General features: G+C 45.6%; 1 protein-coding gene across 1 annotated transcript; it reads right to left on the reverse strand.

The window, feature by feature from the left end:
* Window positions 1-685: 685 nt before the first annotated feature.
* Window positions 686-17,349, reverse strand: LOC144139036 (uncharacterized). Its single transcript, XM_077671525.1, has 4 exons — window positions 17,236-17,349; window positions 16,964-17,155; window positions 6,930-7,058; window positions 686-927 (listed from the first exon to the last, which is right to left on the reverse strand). The coding sequence occupies exons 1-4, from the start codon at window positions 17,263-17,265 to the stop codon at window positions 721-723; spliced, it is 558 nt and encodes a 185-aa protein (XP_077527651.1). The 5' UTR covers window positions 17,266-17,349; the 3' UTR covers window positions 686-720.
* Between the last annotated feature and the right edge of the window lie 1,025 nt (window positions 17,350-18,374).

An 18,374-nucleotide genomic window follows, 5' to 3' on the forward strand; every position in this document is an offset into this window, starting at 1 on the left:
GGGCAGCAGAGCTCGACCGGTTCTCCCGCTGCGTGGCTGGCCAGAGGAAAAAGCCACCGTAGGCTGGAACGTCACAGGCGCGTCATGGCTGTTTACGCGATCCGCCGGCAGGTGCAGAGTGGTCTGCGGCGGAGCCTTTTTAAACGCTTCTGACTGATTAACGAGGCGTTCCACGGGGCTAATACTTGTGTCTCAGATTATTTGGGGGTACTTACTACGCATTAAAAACAAATTTGGCCGAGGTGAAATTTGAGTGCAGTTGGCCTTTAATTTATCTCGGTGCAAATTTTTAGCATTTATTATCGAATCAAAAGTGATCGAGTTGAACTTTTCACTCAATTATGTGCACATAGTGCCGCTTCTAATATAACATCGATGAACCTGTTACACGCCTCAAGGGGTGTCTAGTGTTTTTTTCAAGTAGGCGTCTTTATTCAAGTGGATTTTCTTTTTAACACAAACAATGTCTACATGTCATGCTGAAAATACATACATATATTTGCAATTCTGGTAGACGTGATGAAATTAACATTATATACTTATATACGTATTTTTGAACTAAAGCACTGGAGCAAGAAGCAAACACTTTGAAACAATTCTCATGATGCTACGAAGTATTGCAAGTACGGTCGACCAATACCATTAGAAAAAGTTTTATTCACTACAGAAAATAACAGGTGGAGAAGGTTAGTGCTTGGTCTGCCTAATGGATTTGAATGACTAGCTAATGCTGGTGCACTTTTCGTGGTCGGCGCGGATATCGTAGTTCTCGCGTATGAAGTCGTTCAACTTTTTCAGCACGAGAGTTCGGCTGTACGGCCCGCCCAGGCCGAGGCCTTGGCAGGTTGCATCCAGGGACTCGTAGTCGATATCGTATGCTGCCAGGCCGAAATTGAGGACAAGCGCCTGCCTTTTGGCGTGACATGCCTGGGTGCAGGAAATGGAAAAGAAACTTCTTTGAAATGCTAAAAAATATCTGGCAGTTGATTTTTCATAAAGTTGAGAACAAGACATACAAACAACTGGCTAAATACGTTCAAAGTAATCAATTTTTTGGTGACTAGAACTATTATTGTACTATTCGTAAAAGCTTAGTTGCGTTCTTTTTACACTGTAATGGTGGATGAAAGGATTAGTATTTTCGCACTCCTATTTCATAGAGTTCTAGAGCACCTTTGTACCAAATTTGAACCGTATGGAACGAATAGTTCTACAGTTATAAACGTTTTATTTCTTCGGCACCGGGGTGGCTGCGCGCGCTCAGTCACACGCAAGCAAAAAAACAAGAAAAACCTAGCACATTTTTCCGACAAGGTGACGCTTCTAATGTCATACTCGCGTTTCCGCGTTGTGGTCTGACAGTTTGACAAATAACTGAGCTCGCTTGGCGCATTTTTGGTGAAGAGACAGCCAAAAGCCGACATCTAAACCATCACGATAAGTTCGAGAACCTTCCATTCATGGCGGACACGCTTACATGGAGCTGCGTGAACTGAGCTTCAAACTAGGCAGCTGATTGTCAGCTGAGAAGCTCAGCCTCTTTGGCCAGCTGAGCTTCCAATAAGCCATTTTTTGTAGCTATACCCTGGAGAATGGCAGTAGTTTACCTTTCCAACGGCCAGACGCCAGGACGTACGGCTAGCCTGCCAGCTTGCTTGTTCAGAACCGCGCATGTAAAAATCAATACTTGCAATCGTTGGTTCCGTATGACTACAGGCGTGCACGACGACGTCGTCGGCGGGAAATGCCTCTCGCTCTCTCGCTATTTTTCGTCTAGCTCTCTATGCCCAACCCATGAAGGTATGAAGTGGCTGCCTGCTCCGGAAGCCACCAGTATCCCGGATGCCTAAGGAGCAACACTACGAAGGATGAACCATGCTAGAACCCAGTCTAAAATCACAACACGAATACAGCAAAAACCTAACAAGAGTTTCTGTCATACGACAGAAAACCTTGTTGTGACAACAGAACTCCAGCTTTTACGGGAAAGCCATCTATTGTTACGACACACATTTCTGTCGTAACGACAAACATTCCTGTAGTCACAACAGAACTTCCATTTCCGCTACTCTTCACAATGGACAATAACATTCAAACCGTGTGCAACTACTGATGGAATATCAGGATCACGACAAGGCAGGGATTCGGCATGACGGAACATCAAAGTGAGGGCAGGAATACGAGAACCGATAAAACGTGAGAATACCGACTCAACAAGAATACGACAAGACGACAGTACGGCACGCGAAAATACGACAAAACTACAGAACTTTTTCCTGTCGTCATTTCCGACCGGGAATGCTCTTAGGGAGATAAACAGCACTCCCTAACCAGACGACGATCTGGCTACTATGTCGTAGCAGTTGGCCGCCCCCTCCCATGGCGACCCAACTCGGCTCTCGGCCCTCAGTCCTCAGCAGCTGTGGAGCAGAAGTCCACTGCGGTGGTCAGAACAGCGATACCGAAGAGGGTGCTGAGAATATCTGGGTCCGGACACGCCGCCATTGGAACTTTACCCTGGCAACGTTCAACGCGGGCACTCTGTCTAGCGAGGAAATCTTAGCTGTACTTGTACTACCAGAGGAGCTCTCTGACATTAAGCGGGATATCGTAGGGTTAAGCGAAGTTATAAAGATAGGAGAAGGCTTCATGGAGTTCAGTAGCGGGCATATTCTGTGCTACAGTGGATCCCGAGAGAAGAAAGAACACGGGGTGTGGAATTTTTATCCACAGAGAAATAGCAGGAGACGTGGAGGTGGTTTTCAGAATTAGTGAGAAAGTCACGGCTGTTGTGATCAAGATAAGCAAGTGATACAGGCTAAAGATAGTGCAGGCGTTTGCGCCAACAACCACCAATGATGATGAAGCCATGGATAGCTTCTACGAAGACATCGAATCAGCAATGAAGGAGGCAAGAACGCAGTTCACAATTGTCATGAGAGAATTTAGCGCAAAGTTCGGTAGGAAGCAAATTGGAGAAAGGTCAGTGGGAAACTTCGGAGTAGACAGTCTCAACAGTCGAGGGGATACACTGGTGGGATTTGCAGAGAGAAAAAAAACCTGAGGTTAATGAACACATTCTTCTACAAACAAAAGAATAGGAAACGGACATGGAGAAGTCCCGATGGTACAACGAAAAACGAAATTGACTTCCTTCAAAGTGGCAACTCGGGTATCTAGCAAGACGTAGAGGTTCTAATTAAGATTCGTAGAAGCGATCACAGGTGGGGTAGATGCAAGGATCATGATCCGCGTAATTACAGTACTCCAAGACATTTACTTCAGTTTGCCTGGAATACACCTCGGCTTTCATTGTACTGAATAATGTGGAAATGTGTCAGCGACGGTACAAGTTATAGTAGCTTGTAACTGTCCTGCAAATATGTGCTATATGTGAGCGCCTTCTTTTTCTTCTACCATATAGCAAAATCGAGTGAGAAAGCCAGGCAGACAGGCCAAAATTTACCCGTCCAGGCAGCCGGATAAGGATTGTGAGCTTTAAATATAAGGGAAGCGCATGGAGGTAAAGTAAGAACGCCGTGTGAAAGCGCTTCATTTCCTAAAACGGGAGATGGGGCTTAGTTGAAAAAAAACGAATTGAATTAATAAAAATTTTACGCTGGAAGAAAGTACACATATAAGAATAACAAGAAAAAAGTAAATAACAAGAAAAAAGTAAAAAGCAGGTGCATCAAAGTAGCCAGGGTGGTAGCCAGCGCCACTGGCTACCACCCTGGCTACCACGCTGGCTACCACCCTCAAGCGTCAGATACAGTTGTAGTAAATATACATACCCCAGAAAGTAAAGGAGAACACAGTCGCCCAGGTAGCCGAATTGGTAAGGCATTCGAGATCAAATCGAAAGACGTGGGTTCGGTCCCACTCTGGGCGCGTGTTTTTCTTTCTTTCTTTGTCACGTAATTAATAAAAAAGAAAAATAATAATGTGACATAACTAACGGTAAAAAATTGTCTGACCATTCCCCTATGCCTTCTTTGGCGTTGTAGACTGCCAGCATTTCTTTCTGTATTTCCTAACGAGCCCCTCATTTCGAAACCCGTTTATCGTACGAAAGCTTAGCGAGGGCATCGGTTCTAGCAGCCTTGATGCCAAGGTAGCATAAGAGGGTTTCCCGCCAGTTACCCGCTTATGACAGGCTGTAGACGCTTGCGTTACGCCCCGGTGGTTGAAAAGAAGGTCCCCTTCTCCCCGTGTTGTCTGAGTGGCGCTGGCTACTACCCTCAAGCGTCAGATACAGTTGTAGTAAATATACATACCCCAGACACTGAAGGAGAACACAGTCGCCCAGATAGCCGAATTGGTAAGGCATTCGAGATCTAACCAAAAGGCATGGGTTTGGTCCCCACTCTGGGCGCGTGTTTTTCTTTCTTTCTTTCTCACGTAATTAATAAACAAAAATAATAATGTAACGTCACTAACGGTAAAAAATAGTCTAACCATTTCCCTATTCCTTCTTTGGCGTTGTAGACTGCCAGCATTTCTATCTGTGTATATATATATATATATATATATATATATATATATATATATATATATATATATATATATATGGAGCAGTTTAGCTTTTGAAGATGGTAGAGAACACAAGAAAAGAAAACTTTGAACAAGGTAAAAGCACGATTGTTGCCAACGTTTCAGCAAAGAGACTTGCTTTCGTCAGGGCAATCTCTCGGCTGGCTGGCCCGCTTTATATAGGGGTAGGCCCCCAGGTGAGAGGGGAGAAGGAAAGAAGGAAGTTTGAATGGAGAAAGCGGATTGGTTTGGGATTATGTCGGGGGAGATATTGAGGGGCAAAGAAGGTTGCATATTTTAAGCCGCGAAGTAGGTCACAGGGAAGTCAGCCGGTGGTTGGTGTTCGGGGAATTTTTGGAGAGAAAGGATGAGAGGGTGTTTGTTGACCCGCCGCGGGGCATACGGAAAGGTTCTTAGAACCGTTGGAAGCAGACCAGGCGGTGATAGTGTGGTCCTTATCAGAAACTATCTGCAAGCCTCAGGTCAAAAGAAACGATAGAGAATGGGGGAAATAACTAGGTCAAGGAAAAAGAAAAAAAGGAAAAAAAAACAGGGAGGGAAACCACACAAACCCACACACAAAAGAAAAAGCAATGACCGGGCAACTGAAATGGCCCGTGCCACCCATGGCAACATTCCTGGAACAGGCCTGTCCTGGAACTCAAAAACGAAAAGATAAAGTTAGAGTGACGTACGGGGCACAAGACCGCGCGGAGTAAAAAAAAAGAGAGAAAAAAAATAAATAAAATGGAATTCCAAAAGCAAAGGTTGGAGGGATGCGGGCGAGTATTGAAAGGAATGAAAAAAAAGGAATTAGGTGACGAGGTAAGGACCAGACGGAGCGGTAATAGTCTTTGGATAAGGTATATGCAAGACATTGCCTATTTCTGTATTCCCGGTGAATATCACAAGGATTCCAAGTTGCCCCTAGACGCATTAATTCCAGTGGGTTCCATGGAGTTGAATTTGTGAATTAAATAGGATTCTCGGTATTTCCTGTCCCTAGGAGACCTGAAGTTTGACTGCAGTATATACAACTTAAGGTCATCAAAATTGTGGCCTGGCAGGTTGAAATTCTGCGCTACAGCTAAGGAGGATTTGCTAGGAGTATCTGCACGGTGACACTTCCGAGTATTTGCCCGGCTGGTCTGCTTCCGGCGGTTCTGAGAACCTTTCCGTATGCCCCGCGGTGGGTCAACAAACACCCTCTCATCCTTTCTCTCCAAAAATTCCCCGAACACCAACCACCGGCTGACTTCCCTGTGACCTACTTCGCGGCTTAAACTATACAACCTTCTTTGCCCCTCGATATCTCCCCCGACATAATCCCAAACCAATCCGCTTTCTCCATTTCACTTCCTTCTTTCCTTCTCCCCTCTCACCTGGGGACCTACCCCTATCTAAAGCGTGCCAGCCAGGCGAGAGATTGACCTGACGAAAGCAAGTCTCTTTGCTGAAACGTTGGCAACAATCGTGCTTTTATCTTGCCTTGTTCAAAGTTTTCTATATATATATATATATATATATATATATATATATATATATATATATATATATATATATATATATTGTAAGGGCCTTGAAGGACAGCCGGTACAGGACGTTTATTAGGCGTAGCAGCTCTCGCGGAACACACACTCAGCTGGCGGCGAAGAGGCGGACACGAGCCCCGAGGTGGAAGATGATGATGATGATGACTATCAGAGGAAGATGAGGTATGGGATAGTGGCCCCTAGGTAACTGTGGTAGCGGTCAATGTCCCAAAGGGCTGGCGCACGACTAACTGCTCACAATATATATTGTAAGAACGTTCTGAGCATCGCGTCCTATTTACAGTGACCGGGTCGTACAATGTGGGCAACCTCCTGTGCTTCATCTTCTTCTCGTCATAATTATTCTCATCACCATTCGACCAATTCCCCTCTTGGGAAGATCATCGTCATCAGAGGCTGGTTCTGGGTCCGCGACGGTTGCAACGCTTCCTAATAAACGTCCTCCTGCACCTGTCCCTCAAGGTCCTCTCAATATATATATATATATATATATATATATATATATATATATATATATATATATATATAAAACGGTCGTAGCCCAATCGGTAAGACGACTGACTCTAACTCTGTCTCGTCACCAGGCACCGGCTGGAATCCTGCCGCTGCCTGTGGGATTTTTCGCGATTGTAAATGCTATGCGCACGGACGCGGACGGGCATTGGGCGGTCCTAAGATACACCGCATGCAAAAATGCGCCTGCCTAGTGAACACGTACGTGTTACATTGGAATGCATCCACGATCCGCTCCGTCTGTGACGTTGGTTGGTTACGATTAGGCCAATGGTTCGGATAGCACATGTATAATTGCAAACTTCACCGAAAAACGAAGGTGGCACTCACTTTTTCCTTCAGCGCATGCTCATTGTCGAATGTAAGAGTAAGAGTCTGATTGGCTGATCTGTGGAACGCGAAGGAGGCGTGCAGATCTTGCTGGAAGTGGTAATTTCTTTCGAAATCTGGGGAGCACACCTAGGAAATAAAATAAAAGAAGCGCAATTAGGCGTCAACAACATGCAATAAATATACACTTTAACGCAATCAATTCAAATGACATTGAAGGTGCCAATGACTAAGAACGATCAATATTAAGCTCGTGTTACTGTTCGTGGGGTAAAAATGTATAAGCGGAGTTTGGGCGAGTGACGTATTTGGTTAATGAACACAGGCTTTCTGAAAAAAGGACGAGCATATACAATAGGCGCAGGACGAGCGCTCGTCTGTGTGACACTCGTTTGTGCACTAAGCCGTGTTTATGCCATAAAAATATGTTCGGATTTCTATGCACTTCGAACTCCTAGTAGCTAACGCTTGCACTGTAAGTACCCCAATTTCCTGGATAAATTGCATCAATGGACATGTGGGAATTTTGAGCTTCACAGAGCCAACTTCCGCTGAAGAAAGAGCAGCAACCAAGGTGACGCAATTCTATGTAACATTATGCTGGCACGAAGCATTTTACGCTAAGGCTGTAGTTCAATTTTAATTCTCCGCCAGGGAGTTTGTCGTGGTTTGTCTCCGCATCGACAGCCTGTCCGGGATACGTATCCATCGCTTCAACTATATTTATTACTGGCGCTAAAGGCGTTGTTTTCGGGTGCCTACGTTAGAGAGGACCTAAATAAAAAGACCTATTCCGACTTAAGGAAGCAGTCATCACATCTCGCATAAGATACTCTATTCCTTTCCTTATACAATCGTCAACAAGACCCAACTGCAGAAATTAGTTACTCTAGTACGAGAAGCCTCAATGATATCTTTAGGATTACCGATAACCACCTATAATAAGGCCATCGAGGACATGGGCATCACAGCCACCATTGAGGAAACTGTCTCAGTCCACAAATACAACCATCTTAGGAGACTGCGGCAAAGCAAGGCCGGGATTCAACTCCTCCAATTGATCGGCTATGATTCCCAAGCAATGGTGCACGAGTACTGCAAGATAGAGCCTGTAGACAGGCAGCAGTTAGTGATAGCACCCATTCTCGGTAATATGGACGACACTAGACACGCAGAACAAATAGCCATCAGGGCTAATCATTTCAATTAGAAACCGGAACGAGAACCTCAGCAAATGCATGTATACACGGACACGGAGGGAAAAGACACCTCGTGGGCTGTCGTGTACTGAGCGGTGCTCAACAGAACCTCAACAGAAGTGAACAAGCAAACCAAGTCAGCAGAAGAAGCGGCACTAGACGCCATTGGCAAAGCTGTTATCCACCTCTCCAAACCATTCCGTCCCCTCAATATCTATACCGAAAACAAGAGGGCATGTCGACTCTTAGACTTCGATCATACATCCCGCTCGGCGGCACACCTATTCAAGCATATTCAAGGAACAGTGAAGCTGTACTGGATTCCTGGACACGCCGGGGTACTGGGAAACAAAAAGGCTAATCGGCTTGGCCGAGACACATATATCCGGGCTCCCAGCAACGGCGGCCAAAGTTCGGCATCTCAGGGACCAACTCACTGTCAACTTCACCTTAAAGAATAGAAAACAGCGAAACGCCTACTCCCAGCTATCCACCCAAACCTAACAAGGCAGCAGCAAACCCTATTCCGACAGGCACAAGCCGGAACACTCGAAACACCTGCGAGGCTACATCTCATCAGATATGGCAAAACAACACCCTTACCGTCATGTTCACAGTGCAAAACTACAAATAAGGAAGAGCATATTCTTTGGAAGTGCCCTCATTACATCCAAATTAGAAAACACCCTACAGAGTGGCTGACCTCACCTAAAAGAGAAGATGAGCAACGCGGCCTAATTAACTTCATTCAAGAAGCCGTCAGCCTGGACCAAGGCCTCTGAATCTCGCAGCGCTTCCTACAACTTCTCCTCACTTTCTACCTGTGAATATACTATTCTTTGTCTCACTCTCTCTCTCTCTCTCTCTCTCTCTCTCTATATATATATATATATATATATATATATATATATATATATCTTGAAAGGCGAAGATTCGAGGCAGCCTTTTATTCAGGCGATCGGGCCGAAGAACACCACACCACACGATGATGATGATAATCTACAAAATGAAGAAGTGGCGGAGGCCACTGTGTGATGGTGGGGATTTACAGGTGATGCATAGAAATGCGTCCTTGTGAGGGGATTGGCCCTCACACTAGTTCGTCCCTGCAAGCGATGCAGCCACCTGACTCAATGCGTCCCCACACTATTTCCTCCCTCTTCGCGAAGGCAGGCGCCCGTCGCCATCAGTCCTCACAATATATATATATATATATATATATATATATATATATATATATATATATATATATATATAGTTAAGAGAAAAGGTTCCGGGCTATGAGGTTAGCTTTACGATGGAGAAGTCAATCTGAAAAACATAACATTTATACTAACGTTTCGACCGGGGACCGGCCTTTTTCAAAGATCTTTGAAAAAGACCGGTCTCCCGTCGAAACGTTAGAATAAATATTAACATAGTTCACAGTTTGACGGAATAGCGTCTGGTCAGGTAAAAGCATGGTTGTGACGATGAAACGTAGGTCACTGACCAAGTAAAAGAAGCGGTTTTGACGTTTCGGTACCCCTACGGGTACCTTGATCACAATGAGCATGTGCGTGGAAAACGAAGCTGTATATTGGGAATGAGGCGTCGCAATGAGGTTGCATACCCGGGCAGCACAGGACTGTTCCGCCTAAAACAGGCCGGTGTACTTTGGCCGGTGATTTTCTGTCCGGCCGTTTTCCGGCAGCCATGTTCGGCCCATGTCCAAATGTGGGCCTTTTGGCCGTATACGGCCGTACTCCCATGGCTGTCCAACAGCCAGTGTCCGTCGGCCAGTCGACCGACTTACGGTCATACGGCCAGATTCCAGCCGTAGGGCTCCGGCCATTCCAAAGCCACCCGTGCACGGCCGAAGTACGTCCGCCGGAGGACAGCCGAGATGCGGTCGTCGGAGTCCAGCCGGACTACAGCTACCGGAAATACGGCCGTGCTATGGGCATTGCAGTTCAGCCACAGTACGTTAGCTGTACTGAGGCCGGTCACTGCATGTCGCGCAAGCAGATGACTCATTCGCGCAATGCAGAAGCAGCACAAACCTAGCATTTTGGGTCCAATGCAGCCACATCAAAGTGAGCTCGCGCGCAAACACCAGCCGTCAAGCTTTCAGCGCAGCCTTGCTTAATTACCAGCCTCAGTAGACAGGAAAATTCGTTTATTAAACAGTGCTCACAAATTGTCGTTCCTTTAATTGCTGTGCCTCATTTACTGCCGAACACAGAAACTATTCAGTTCTTTGTAGAGCTTGAATAGATGTATTGTCCAGGTCCTGATATCCTCTGTGGGGCGGCTTACCTGTAATAAACGGGGAAAGAGGAGGGGGGGGGGGGGAGGCGGCGGAGGGCGCATACTAGAGAGATAAATTGCGCCGCTTTTAGCCAATTTCTTTTAGGGCAATATTCCGGAACACTTTCATGCTATGACTACATAAACTATTTTTATAACAGTTGCTTGACCAATTTTGATGTATATAAAACCGGCGTGAATGCCTTTACGAAGCGTTTTGGTTCTCAACAAAACACTCAGGAGCATTTAATATAACTCCTTCACAAAAAAGTATGTCCAGTTTTTGCCCATTTTTCTTGCAAAGACATTTTCTACTCGATCAACTTTTCTGATGATCTTGCGCAGGGCTGATCCTAAGAAGGAGCGAACAGGTACTTTCATTTTCAATCTATTTTAATGTTGTTTTCATGAGTATACGTCCACACCACTTAATAGTCCAAAAGAGCTTAATTTTCTTCTAATGTCATACTACGTTCAAAAAATTCTAGACGCGTCGCGAATGACGCCCTGCTTCAGGTGGTTGCAGTTGTATCCCTTTGTGTTCACGCAAGGAAAGGCGTAAAATTAGAGTTACATAATTTGTTTCAAACCAATAACATAGCAATGGTAGCATGTATACAGGAAACCTTGCATACTGCAACGAAGAGGGCAATAAATATTTTATTCGTCAAGGTTCAATGCGTAGGGTTCTCAACCCGTCGGAGGCAAACTTTCCCCTCTTGAATTTTATTTATTTATTTATTTATTTATTTATTTATTTATTTATTTATTTATTTATTTATTTATTTATTTATTTATTTATTTATTTTTATTGATTTATTTATTCATTGTTTTATTTATTTGTTTATTTATTTATTTTTATTCATTTATTTATTCATTGTTTTATTTATTTATTTATTTATTTATTTATTTATTTATTTATTTATTTATTTATTTATTTATTTATTTGATGCCTGCTTGCCTTTGCATGCCTTACAGAAGGGAGATACATAACACTAAGCATTAAATATGAGACAAAATAACAAAATAATTCTACAAAGCGCGCTGAAAATCGTCAATATAGACAGTTAATAAAATCATACTTCGAAGATAATTACACTGAAGTATTGATGTAAAATAAAATGAATCGCGCAAGGCGTCACCTTTAAAGGAAAGATAATAATTTGCTTTAAGCTAGCGGTCCCACTTTGCGATATGTAGAATGGCGCTTGGACATACTTCTCCCCTTCTACAACAGTTTTGGAATGATAGATATTACGAAAAAAGTTAAACCTGTGGTTTCGTCTGTGATCTTTCACGTCCTGCCATTTCAGTTTATTTTTACTTTCTCTCATGCTAAGTTGAGCGAGCCAATTACCTAATACGAATCGCACTGACATATTCTGTATGTTTTCGAGCGTATCAACGAGCTCTTTGGTGTAGGGATCCACGAAAACACATGCGTACTCCAAGATTGAGCGCACATGAGTTAAATACGGTTGTTCTTTTCAGTTAGATGGAGGTTCACTGAAATTTCGTCTCAGAAAGCCAAAAACATATGCAGCTGTAACTTTTACGGTGTGCACCTGCCTATTTAACCTCTAACCACTCCCTAACTAAACTCCTAGGTATTTATATTCCTCGGCCGTTGTCACAGCAGCATAATTTACGGTATACGTATCCAATTGGAATGAAGGTTTTCTTGTAAAGGTGCCGTTAACAGACTGTTTAACATCCAAAAACTTTTCTGAATCAGCACACCAGGATGTTATTAAATGCGAATAAAGCTGCAGGTATACGGAATCACGTTCATTCGCTATAGTCCGGTTAACTACACTGTACTTTTGAACAAAGCTATAGGACCAATAGTAATAACAATGCAAAAACCGATTCATTCAGTTCATAGGATGAAATGTACTACGCAGAGGGTGATATGCAACACCATCATTTGCTTTTCTGCAGTCCAAGAATATACAGTCAACCAGTTTAAGCTTATCTATTTCAAGAGCCAAATCGTGCGTGAACTCAACAATCTGCGTTGAGCAAGAAAATCCTGACAAAATCCGTGTTTGCTAGGATGCTGGCGATTATGTTTACCCAAATGAGTCATATCCCAAGAGTAGCTAAGCTCACCTTCAAACATCGGAACTAAATTAACAGCTAGGCTTCGTCAGTGACAACGCTCTGTTGTTATCGCAAATTTAAAATTTTTTTTTCTAAATAGGCAGTCATAAAATCCCCTGAAGTAACGTAGTGCAGGGCATGAAGTTGATCCTACCAATGCACGAGCGAGTCTCTTCTACGTTTATCACCAACAACATAGTGCAACATTGCTTGTCGCTGTTTAATTGTAAGCAGAATAACTTGCGCTTTTGCTCCCACTTGCCTTTCTGTGGTGGGGAGTCCTTGACATGGTGGCGGTTTAGCTCCTGCGTGGTTGCCGCTTGCTCGACGCCCTTGAAGGCCAGTTATTTTGGTGACCCATCTCCATCTCGGATCGGACATCTCTGGCGGATCGATGTCTCCAATGCTCTCCATTTCTTGAGCGGGCGAATAGCCTCGAGATGATGCGTCGACGAAGCCGGCGGCAGAAGCGTGGTAGCGGCGATGACTGGCGAGGCTTAGCTCACCCGTCGGTGTGGCACAGTCCTCTTGTGGCAATAAATGACATTTCGATGACCTAAAAGGTTCCCTGCTAATGTCCAGTGAGTCCATGCACCTTGCCCGTTCACCGAGAACACTCATTACTGTTTGACAAACGATGTTCGTTCATTTAAAACGTAGAAACACGGAGCGGATGAAAAACGCGTCCCCGTCGTTCGGCTCCCTAACGGCTTTTTGTCCCCCAGGAAAAAACCGGTCGGTCTCCTTCCAAACACGTCTGTGCATGAATTCTCGGCGCCCAGGCGCGAGCCGTTGTTCGGCTGTATGCCGTTTGCCGAAAAAAGGACGTATAACCAGATACCTTACGTAGGCCGGTCTCCTCTTGAACACCGGTTGCCAAATATTCTGTTGCCATTCGCTTGCCGGAATTCGGCCGAGGACAGCTAACCGAATGCAAAACGTATATTCTGGGGCCGTACGTCCGCCGGACGCGCGGTTCACCGTTGAAACAACGAATGCACGGCAGCCGCGCTCCGGCCGGTCTCCTTTCGAACACCAACTGCCGCAAGAATACGCATATTCTGTGGCCGGTCGCCTGCCGTGCTTCGGCCGATTACCGCTTCCCGAAGAAAAAACGGATGCCCTAAGGCCGTACTTCGGCCGTTCTGTTTCTCAACATCGGCAACCGTAAGAGAACTGAATATCTGGCAGCCGGTTAGCTGCCGTTGTGCGTCTGGACACGGGCGGACGGAAAAATGCCGAAGCGCTGGTAGCCGAATGTTGGCCGTTCAATGCACGATCAGTGGCTGCCAGAACCTGGATGCTGGCCGGACATGCCAGAAAGCGGCCATAGACGGGCCGGTCTTGGGGCACACTTTCTGTGCCGCCTGGGTAGATACGGTGCAGATTGCCGTCTGTGCTGTTGATAGTGTCGGCCGTCGTCTGAATGATGAGGGATTCGAGCAGCAATCGAGAAGCCAGATTGCGCTCGGTTGTGAGACCTTTCGCCTCGTCCCAGTCGACCACGTGTCCCGTTTTCTCACAGTGCTCCGCCAGTGCGCTTGTTCTTGCATGGCCCTTGTTTACGTCGTTCCGGTGCTGCGTTAATCTTCGTTGAAGATTGCCCGTTTCGCCAATGTACACTGATTTGTATTTGGCGCACGGAATCTTCTAAACACCTGGAAACTTGGAGCGGGGGAGGGGGTCTTTTACGTTGACGAGGTCAGAACGCAGTTTGCTAGTGGGCACGTGCGCGATGTGCACACCGCGTTTTCTGAAAATGCGTGCGAGAGCTTCACTGATATGTGGGACGTTTTTAATGGTAAATATTATTTAACGTTACTTATTTTACTTTTTGCGGGAACTTTTCATATCCCTGCCACTCTCCCTGTGTTCACGTCACACAGGCAATGCAGCCACTGCAGCCGAGTGAGAAACCAATTCATTAGAAAGTCCGAAAAAGCATATCGGCTGCGTGGAGAAAATCGCAGAGTTTTGTTCACTGGTTACGTAACTAACTTTTGCAGTATTTCGGGCACACATACAAGAATAACGAGAAGGCATTCGTTTGAATCGCCACGGGGCCGCGTGTCCCTGCCTTGTTATTGATTTGGAACAGTCATGTTGCTTCTGAGAACTTTTTTTCTATTCCTTTGCCATTTTGCGTGCTCAGTATCGTCCTCCAATCAAAGTCAGTCTCCGGTAAAACTAAAGAAAAAAAGATTTTGCATTTATGTTTGTGTAGCACAGAAGGGCGCAGAAGCACCCGGCTGCAATGTGTTGCTGACTTTAAGTGAGAATGGTCAGGTTTTCAATAAATATTTTCCTGGAGCGTTGGGGCAAAGCCGGCACTCGGCCGTGGAGCGTAATCCATCATTTGGCAGACACATTTTGCGGCCGCGACCGCACCGCAAAAGATCGAAAAACTGATGTACATATTCGTGTAATTCGACTATTTACTGGGCATCATTTCTAGTTAGGACGCATTCTCGACAACAGCGCGAAGAAAAACGTGGAAGGAGGGAACAGCGAGGACGTGAGCCGACTCACAAGTAGTTTATTCACGGGATGTGTGTGGAATATGAACGTTTGCAACATAAAAGAGAGGGAGAGAAAGCAAAGCATTCTAATCGAACATACCCTCATACCCCCTTCTCCCCCGTAGGCAACCCCCAAAGCCTTAAAGGAGCAATGAAGAAAAAATACAAGTTTGTGTCATTCAAAAGATTTCGCGTTTAATAATGCCCCCAGCGGTTGTCCGAATGCAAACGATGCTTTATTCACTGATAAATTATTTTAAGTTGAAATTTGGAATTTCCGCTAAATCGTGCGTTTTCGCCGTCTGCATTGACATCACGGGAAGCGACCGCTCTGCAGCCGATTGGGAACACTTGTTTGCCGCTCGTGAACCTAGATGCGCCATCATACCGTGACAAGCGGTTTTCTGCCTTTGGTTTCTTTTTGAGGGTATTTAAACCTCGCTTGTTCTTTTTTTCAGGGAGAAGATGGTCGTTTCGTGAAACACAGTGCTCGCTCCACAAGTATGGTCACGCAAGACACCGTTGCTTGCGTCAATCGGCCAGTGTTGTCTGAGACAACCCCAAAGCCTCGCAGTCCTGTGCAGCTAAACCAAGCACCGTGTGCGCAGACCAACAGCAGTACGCGTCGGTACTTCTAAGTTTATGTGTGCTTTCGTAACTGCCACTGTTTGTCCCACCATTCTGACGGCTTTAAAAAGAATGTGCCCTAAATGTAGGCGCAAATAGCTCGTTCAGCAAGCTTATAAGCCCTTGGTAGCTTGTGTTTGCTTTTGCCGCCCTCCGCCAATCGCAGAGCTGGCTTGTATGACATCATAGGTTCTGTTGCGCGAAACGAGCTAATGGGTCGCGTGGCTATTTCCTTTTTTCCCAATTATGTAGCTTATTTGAGGGAAGTTTACGTGAAAAGTTCTGTCAGTATGATTCTAACAAGGTAATCTTTTGAATGGACCAAACTTCTGTTTTCTCTTAATGGCTCCGTTAATGTGAAACGCATGAAGAATCAACAAAGAGCCATTCCCGGCCTCATAACTGGATGTTCCCACAAAGTAGGAACATCCAATTTGGCGGCACGTCATAATTTTTGTCACAAAGCGCTATCGAGGTTTGGCTTACAGAGCCGTCTCCGAATTTCCTGATGTGAAAGGCTTCAGTAATGCACCGGCCTGTCTGCCTGGCGTGTCTGGAAAGAACGGTTGTTTCTTTTAGCACAAGGTAACGCTAGCCGCATGCGTGGCAGTGGTCGGGAGTAGGTGGTCGCATTTAGAGACCGTCTACGCTGACCTAGGCGGGTATTGACGCATTGACCACTCCGACCCATGTAGATCTTGCCACAAGACAGAGGATGCCGATAAACTGTACCCGTCTTGCAGGGGACAAACCTTGGTTTGTGTTGCACATCACAATTGCCCTCTGTGCGCTTGCCCTCAGGGGGGATGCGCACTTGAGCACACATCTTGGCGAGCTTTTGTGGCGCAGAAAAAATACCACACCGACACCATAGCGCTGCGCTATGCTGTGCTAGGACGTACTTTAGTTTACTTGTGTTCATAAAGTTACGTTGAACGGACAGCTGACACTGTCGTATTCAGGCTCTCCGTGGCAATTATATAAGCCTTCTACTCGTTTTTGAGAACCCTGCATCAATTTTGCTTCTTTCTGATGTTAGGCATGGCCGTGTTGGTGCCAGCGTCGGTTTCGGTGGGGAGGCGTTTTGCTGGGATGGCGTCTGTCTCAGGTGCGGCGGACGACCATGCGATTACCGACGAAGTAAGAACGAACTTCGATGCGGATGCACGTCTCTTGCTGATAACAGGTATGCTTTCTTTACTGCCCTGTTAGCATTGCAGGCGAGCCTATACCGACACGCCTAACAAAGTGCGTAAGAGAAAAGGGATCATTTGGTTTGCTCAGTTAACTGACTCACCTCAGCAGGATTGACTTGTTGGTCATATGGTATCTCCCTACAAGGCTTGAAGACGCCAAAATCGTCGGTTGTGTTATCGCCTGTTTCTAGATCACTTGGTTCGTACAACCGGCCTTGTAGCGTGAACGATATGAACAGGCTGGTTTCGCTGGAAACTCTGGCCATAGCCCCCAGCATTTCGAGCGCGTTGCTCTGAAAAAGGAATAAAATAAACACCAAGGAATGCGTACGTCCTAAAGAGCAAACCACATGCACGCATAAAATCGACGTACTCGCGCAAGGAGGTACGCCTGCGGTGACATCCGCTGCTGCCTTTACGCCGACCGACGACTCCGGAGAGGGCGAGTAACCATATAGGCGCCGCAGCCCACGCGGAAACGCAGCGTACTCCAATGCGCCGCGCAGTGTGGCTAGACTACCCCGGACTATGCTTTGTGGCAGCCAGTTCAACTACCTTTTAACTGAAATAAAACAAATAATGCCTACTCATAAAAGTACGTATATTTGCACAGAAACAACTAAAACAGTTCTTGGGACATTGAAAAACGTTGAGGAGTGGTATGCATGCCTGGCAGGCACAAAACCCTTTGCTACATTTGGCGTAAACTGCCTTGCTCCCATAGTTGCTCGTAGTTTGTGCGTTTTGTCCCGTTCTTTGCTCTACGTAGTTTACAAATTACTTCGTTTTCTACATAATTAATATTGCATTTAGCTTATTTGTCTCTTAACATTCCTTTTATGCGACTTGCCCGCCAGAAAACATCACCGCTGCAGAGGTCTACGTCAACACCGGTCGTGCACCCAAAAGATTGCGTCGATGTCGGTCTGGCTCTGACATGGGCGTAAGAAACGCGTAGCGATGCATTGGGCGTACGGGGGAGTACGCCGGTTCCTTACGCGCGTGCGCAGGTTTACGTCGTTGCGCGAGTACGTCGGTTTTACGCGTTCATGCGGGTGGGCCTTAAGTGGTCGTACATTCAACGTGGCGACCAAAACAAAATAACAACTCATTCAATTTGGGAAAAGTAGCCTTTGGCAGCTCACTCGGGTCTATTCCAGTCATGAGAGACATTTGTCCACCGAAAAAAACGGAAGAAGTTCTAAAAAAATTTAATTTCGCTTTACATTGCCATGTGGTGTGCAACTGCTACGGCATATGGGCCGACCGTAAAAAATATTCATCAGCCTGTTAGCTTCACGTTAGCAGTAAGTAATACGGTAATAGAAAACTAGAGGCGATCGATTCTACAATAGACCAGCCACGTTTTAACAGTAGCTTACGCCGGTGACCGCCAAGCACCCAAACAATATGTTGTGACGTATAAAAAAGAAAGCGCCAAAATTGGCTGGGAAGTGACCAGTGGTTCGCAAGTTTAATATAATGAACTATTTTGCAGCGTAAGCTACACTG

This window comes from Haemaphysalis longicornis, unplaced genomic scaffold, assembly GCF_048455015.1.
Source record: "Haemaphysalis longicornis isolate Haplotype H1 unplaced genomic scaffold, Haemaphysalis longicornis Haplotype H1 scaffold_5, whole genome shotgun sequence".
Lineage (NCBI taxonomy): Eukaryota > Metazoa > Arthropoda > Arachnida > Ixodida > Ixodidae > Haemaphysalis > Haemaphysalis longicornis.

Bases quoted from the DNA above. Each gene is read 5' to 3' on its own strand.
- LOC144139036 (XM_077671525.1), bottom strand. From the start codon at position 17,265: ATGTCACCGCAGGCGTACCTCCTTGCGCGA. The intron at 17,156-17,235 runs GTACGTCGATTT...TTCCTTTTTCAG, and splicing joins AGGCGTACCTCCTTGCGCGA to AGCAACGCGCTCGAAATGCT. The intron at 928-6,929 runs GTGAGTGCCACC...TCCTGCACCCAG, and splicing joins AGCATGCGCTGAAGGAAAAA to GCATGTCACGCCAAAAGGCA.